The sequence below is a fragment of the Dryobates pubescens genome, chromosome 11 (assembly GCF_014839835.1).
Source record: "Dryobates pubescens isolate bDryPub1 chromosome 11, bDryPub1.pri, whole genome shotgun sequence".
Lineage (NCBI taxonomy): Eukaryota > Metazoa > Chordata > Aves > Piciformes > Picidae > Dryobates > Dryobates pubescens.
Genome location: NC_071622.1, coordinates 23314016 through 23320015, shown reverse-complemented (window position 1 = coordinate 23320015; position 6000 = coordinate 23314016). Strand labels below are relative to the sequence as shown.

The window sequence follows — 6000 nt, the reverse complement described above, 5'->3', positions numbered from 1 at the left end:
TCCTAATATTTAAACATGGACTAATCTGCCAGCATTGATGTATCAGGGACAGAACATAATGAATGTCACAGTGCTTAGTCTTTCTTTTCACTAACACTGTCTTGAAGAGTAATGAGGAAAAAGAAAGTCGACGGAAGGAACAAACCACTGTGGAGGACAGTTGATTAAAAAAAAACCAACCAAAAAACAACCAACATTATTCACTTATGGTTTTAGCTGAAAACATTTCCATGCTTTAACTCTTTCAGACTCAAGAAATTACTTCTGAAATTCATTCTTCTTAAGTTATATCTAAATGCTGACATCTTCTACCATATATGTTATTATGGTGTTCATAAAGGTTATCTATGCTCTAAATAGTTAGCTATTCTTTGACCTATTTGTTGCACCTAGAATGCAATTATTTCACTCTGCAAGATCATCATGGCAATTAAGACAATTACAAACACTAAAAAAATCAATGAAAATCAATACTCCTTAAATACAGAATTTGGCAGGCTGCAAAATGTGGATCTTCTCCTAAATGGCATGTAACTTTTCTCTTGTAACTGCAGAATCTGATGGCTTGATTTGCTGCCATGCAAAAATAACAGAGCTAGCCGTAAAAAAATATACGTTTCTGGTATTAGAAAAAATATAGAATTATAGAGGATTATCTACTAATATAAGCATGCTGCCTCACCTGAGTTAATGTATTATTCGTCCAATGCCTTGCAGGGATCTAACATTCTGACAAATACTCAGCATTTTGTCATATTTGTTCTGCTTCAGATTGCTGTAGGACCACAAAACTCAGCGGGTATCTTTCCACTGGTATTTTGGGAGCTGAACCACATCTGCTAAAATTTAAATAACTAAAGGCACTGTGTTAAACTACTGTTCTATACACTGTGAGAATACTTGTTCTTTTTGTCCACCTATCTGAAATGCTTCCATTTCCTCCCTTGGGCAGACAGAAATTTTCCATTTTTACTAGGACACAATTCACTCAGGCCAACAGGAAGACTCGAAAATGTCAGAGAAGCAGTGTATAGTAGCCTGGAAGGTGCAAGAATCTTGGTGACAAAATGATGTGCAATTTTTAAGCATCAAGAGGAAATCCGAAACTTCATAGCTTATAAGACTTTCCAACGACAAAGTATTAAGTGAAGAGTATGTTGTTATTGGGACTACCTACTGAAACTGTAACAAAGGGGGATGAAACAGGAAGGAATTAACTTGGTGTATTCTAGGATACACCAAGCAAATGACTGAGAAATGACACAGACCCGTAGGGTAACCATAATAGTACAAATAATCAGTTCTTGACTTCTGGGGCCCTGTATATAATTAGGGTTTAAGACCGTTCTGAAGGAGTAGGATTTGACACAGAAAAATGCCAAAGATGTGGGATTTTGGTGCTCCACAGCTGGCATGAAGTGCCAGAATAACCTCGTGTGTCTCTTCACGGTGAACAGCACCAAATGCAGGGTATTTAAGGGAGCTTAGGTGTTAACTGTGCTATACATCTCAGTCCCCTCATTTGTAAACATAAGGTATCAACTATTTCAGAAAATCAAGGACAAGAAGGGGTAAGTGTACTAACACAGTGCAATAAAATGTAAGATCATATCAAGGCTGCAGACAAAACGTTTAACTGCTCAAAAACATTAAAATAGAAACAATGAAAGCAGATTTTAAGAAAAATAGTATGCAGTTCTACTGAACTGTAACCATAGTTTTCTCTCATTTCCCAGGAGCCAGAGCAGAATCTGATCACTCCAGGGGACCTCAACCAGACCTGCTGCACAATTCACATCTACCATAGGTTTCTACCACCTACATACAGCTCAGTCCCCGTTATTGATTACTGCACAAGTAGGGTAGAATGCACAAGTGACAACCAAAGGTTGCTCAGGGAGGAGCTGTGAAACTGATTTTCACGATGTGGTGAGGTGGGGAATGGCTACGGCTTTTCCTTCACCACCCTACTCCTTTCTTACAGAATCCTTAAAGCGAAGTCCCCGGAAGTCCCCTAAGCGTCTGTGAGAACCTACGCTTGGGACTGTGTGAGTGGGTATGGACCACCGGGGCTGGACCTGCCGCTGCACCAGCTCAAGCAAGCGGAGTTCTGAGGTGCTCGAAGGGCCACCGCGCAGCAGGCTTTCACCTCGGCGCCCCAGCTCCTCTCACGCACATTTCTCCCTTCAAAGATCTCCCGGTCCCTCGCCCCCAGCGCCCCCCTCCCTCTGCTTTCTGCTTGTCCCTAGTCTCGACCCCCGCCTCTCTCTCTCTCTCTCTCTCTCTCTCTCTCTCTCTCTCTCTCTCTCTCGCCCGCCCACGCATCCCCTTTTCGCGCCGCCCGCCCCTGCGCCCCGAGAGGGGCAGCGGTCGCGCATCCAGCATAGCGCATGCTCCGAAGGCGAGGGGCCCGCAGCACAGCGGCGGGGCGCACGGGGGGCGGCGGTCCTTGGCGGGACACCCCAGCGGCGTGCCCTGGCCTGCTCCCACCCCGCCGAGCCCCGTTCTCCAAGCGCTGCTGCCGGGAGACCCGCTCTCTCGAACTCTGGAGGCCGGCGGTACAGCGGGCGACGAGCGACCGGCGGCCGGGGAGGTGCCGATGTGCGGCTGCCGAGGCGGAGGGCGGTGCTGTGGGCGGCAGGGGGAGCCGTGCGATTGGCCTCCGCCCGGCGGCTAACTTGTCAGTTGGGCTCCAGGGGTGGCCCTGAGAGCCTCTCGCCCAGCCCTCTGACGGGATGAAGCCTTTAGGGGGATGCGGCGCTCTTTGCATTTTGATTAAAGCCCCTCATCTCCCGTCAGTCTGAAGGCAGGGCACCAGGGAGGACGGGTTGGTGGGGCCTGCGCAAGGCCGGACAGAGAGAGGGAGGGAGGGGTGTGTGAGTGAAAAAAACCCTTTTGGTACATCACGTATGGCTCTATAGGAGAAATCATCTCTGGGAACATAGTGGAAAAGACGGAGCTGGTATAAACTGAAGGCGCCCGGGTTTAATTCGTACTTGTGGGTGCCCAGCATGGAGATGCAGAGATGGTCCACAAGGTGGAAAACGAGAAGGTGGCCCTGGGACTCAGCTGTAACCGTGCTCATCACCTTCACTATCTTTCTCCAGGCTTCAGAGGTCAAGGGAGGTAAGAAAGCAAAGAGGAGCTGGAGAGTCCAGTTACCTCTCCCCCACACCCTCCTGGCTCGGGATGAAGGACCTAGGCAGGACTAGGGCCGCGTTTCAGGGGAAACCTGTCAGAGCGACTCCCGATACTGGAGAGACAAGAAGGCTTGAGGCCGGCTTGGGGCGTGGAGACCCTCTGGGAGCCCCCGGCAGCACTGGCAGGGGATGTTCCTCCCAGGTGCCGCGGAGGGATGGCTCCCCTTCAGTCTCAGCCTTTAACTTTGGATGTGGTTGTATTGCAGTAAGGGGATGCACTAGCGGGGTGGGAAGATGAAAGAAATACTTGTTGAACAGAGTGACATCTCATCCAGCACTAAATTCAGTTTTGTGAAGCGTGCATATGATTTTCAGTTTTGAACTTAACGGAGTCGTTGCTTTGGTCAAGTTCACCAAGTTGTGGCTGAAATGGAGCGACAAGTATCTGCCTTCTCCTCAAAGAGGAAAGGGAAAGTTGCGCAGTGGAGGCTCTTCATTCCGTTTTTCTCCGTTTTTCTCTTTTCTACTTTTCCCTTTGCAAAGAGTCTCCCTGAGCAAAAAGTTTTCGGGGACGCGAAAATGTATTTGAAGGGGCCCTTTGGCAGACGCTGAGGAGAGCAACTCCCAGCGGCAGCGGCGCCTCGCAGGTGGTGTGCGCAATGCCGGGCCCGGAGATGCCCAGCGCGGTGGGGGAGGGCTCGGGGGCATTGGGGGTGGGCTCGGGGGTCTCAGTCTCACGGTCGCCGTCCTCAGCTTCCTTCCCCCTTTGCAGCCTCCGCGGGGGAACCCAGTGGTCCCTTAGGTGTCCGTGGACCTGGTGGCCAGGGTGCAGCCCGCGGGGTACTTGCAATGGAAACAAGAGCCAGGCAGCAGCGCTGCAGTTTCAGCAGGAAGGAACAGCAGTCTCCCCTCGCCTTCGCCCTCACCCATCCCCCTCCACCCCTCTCGTCTCCGTACTTCTCCCCTCCGTGCTGCTGCCCGGCAGTGTTCAAGCCTCGGCCGCCCGCCGCGCCGTCCCATCTGGGCGCCGGCGAGGCGCTCAAGCTTTTGGAGATGTGCTCGCGCATTGGCGGAGCTGCAGTGTATAATCTCCAGTGACGAGAGCGCTTTCCTCTCCTGCCGGCTGGAAATGCTGCTTTCTCCCTCCCTCCCACCCACCGGAGCCAGTCTGGCGGGGACTGAGGTTTTTATTTTGCTGTAAGTCTGACATCTATGAAGGGGCTTAACTCTCCGAAAGAAAGGTTTAATTTTTATACATTTATTATTTTAAAGAGGTATTTCTCGGTCTGAATTCCCACTTTCTGAATCAACAGGCGTCCTAGAGGGAGCACAGTAAGGTGATCAGTTTCCATTCAAGCCCTTTATACCTGGGCACAACCTTGACGCTGTCAAATCGATCAAGGCTTCTGCCCCCTGCTGGCCCCATCCCTGACAGGGATCGGCAGGGGTCAGGTTTCATCCCTGCTGCAATCCCACAGGCTCCCGTGGAGTTACACCCAGGCTGGATTAACCTCGCAGAGCTTCATTACTAAATTTCTTTAGTGCTAAATACTGTTTGCAAAGGCATGATAAATTTCTTAGGCCTTGTTCCATGTTACCATTCACAGAACAACTGATTTAATTAAGTAGTATTTGTGTAGATTATTTTTATGTGATGGGTTGGATGGAAATGAAAAATCAAAAGAAAATTTAAACCCAAACAGCCCAAGAAAAATCCAGCAGAAATCATCTGTTACTGAAATACTTTCAGCAACATTAGGCAGACTAATTTGGGTTTAGTAACCCTATTAAAAAAAATTTAAACCTGTATAAAAATCTTTTCCTCTACTGTATAGAGAACATTTCAGAAACATGAAACTACAGACTACTTCTGTTTGTAGAAGCATACCAAACAGAATTTAGTTCTTGAACTTTTCTGAAATACAGTATGCCATTTGCTTAGAAACTACAGGGAGCTGTGTGTTTAGGGCTTGATCTGTTATTGAAGTCAGTAAGAGTTTTTCCACTGACTACAGAGGGAGTAGAATTTGACCTAATTTCCCTAACAGAGTGCAAGAAAGGTATTTCTGAATCTTTTTATGTATTCTTGTCTTATTTAAAGTGCTTAAAAGATAAAATAGGACATAATGATTCATATTTAAAAATAGGAGAGAAAATACTGAGGAGTAAAATAAAACAGCAGGTAAGCAATATGACTAAATGAAAATGATGGGTAAAACATGAATCATTGCCCTTATAAACTGCTAAATTAAACCCTATAGTCTTCAATTGTCTTTTCATAAACTACCCCTATGTAAAGAAGATTGCATGGTGTATTCACACAAAGTGTTAATCATATATCAGTGACCTTTTTTTGAGACAACAGAATCCATTCCATGTAGAAAAACCTCAAAAGATTCCTAAAATTCTTGAACATTTTTTTTTTCATGTTGCTTTATTTAACAGGAAAAAAAATTATAAGTATGAGGTGTCTTTCATAGTACCAAGAAAGTGGGTCTGAAGGTCTGATTGGGTTATTTCTCCTTGAGTTATTTCTTCATTAGACAGAGAAAGTTACAGAAGCGAGAAGCAAGTGAATGGGAAAACTAGTGACTCATATTTGGTAAGCTCAGCACCGACCAGCTCTTAAGCAGCTATTTTTAAAAAGATTTTTGCTTTATGACTTGACTAAAGTAAACAGAATTCAGTATTTTAGAAGGCATCCTTTGATTTCCTTTTCCCTTCCTCACCTTTAATGCTAAGTCTGCTTGCAATGTGTTTGGAATGAATAAACTCATTTAGTTGAAATGGCATGGCTTCAACACTATGATTTTTTTATAAGAGCCTAGCATCAATGCATTATTGTGATAGTGATTTAAAT

General features: G+C 46.5%; 1 protein-coding gene across 2 annotated transcripts in view; it reads left to right on the top strand.

Moving 5' to 3' along the window:
* Positions 1 to 2710: 2710 nt before the first annotated feature.
* The window catches only part of COL11A1 (collagen type XI alpha 1 chain), a 129337-nt gene continuing 126047 nt past the window's right edge, over positions 2711 to 6000 (top strand). For both annotated transcript variants that reach the window (XM_054165094.1, XM_054165093.1), the window contains exon 1: positions 2711 to 3126. In XM_054165094.1, the coding sequence (XP_054021069.1) occupies positions 3012 to 3126 (115 nt within the window). In that variant the 5' untranslated portion in view covers positions 2711 to 3011. The remainder of the gene's footprint in view (positions 3127 to 6000) is intronic.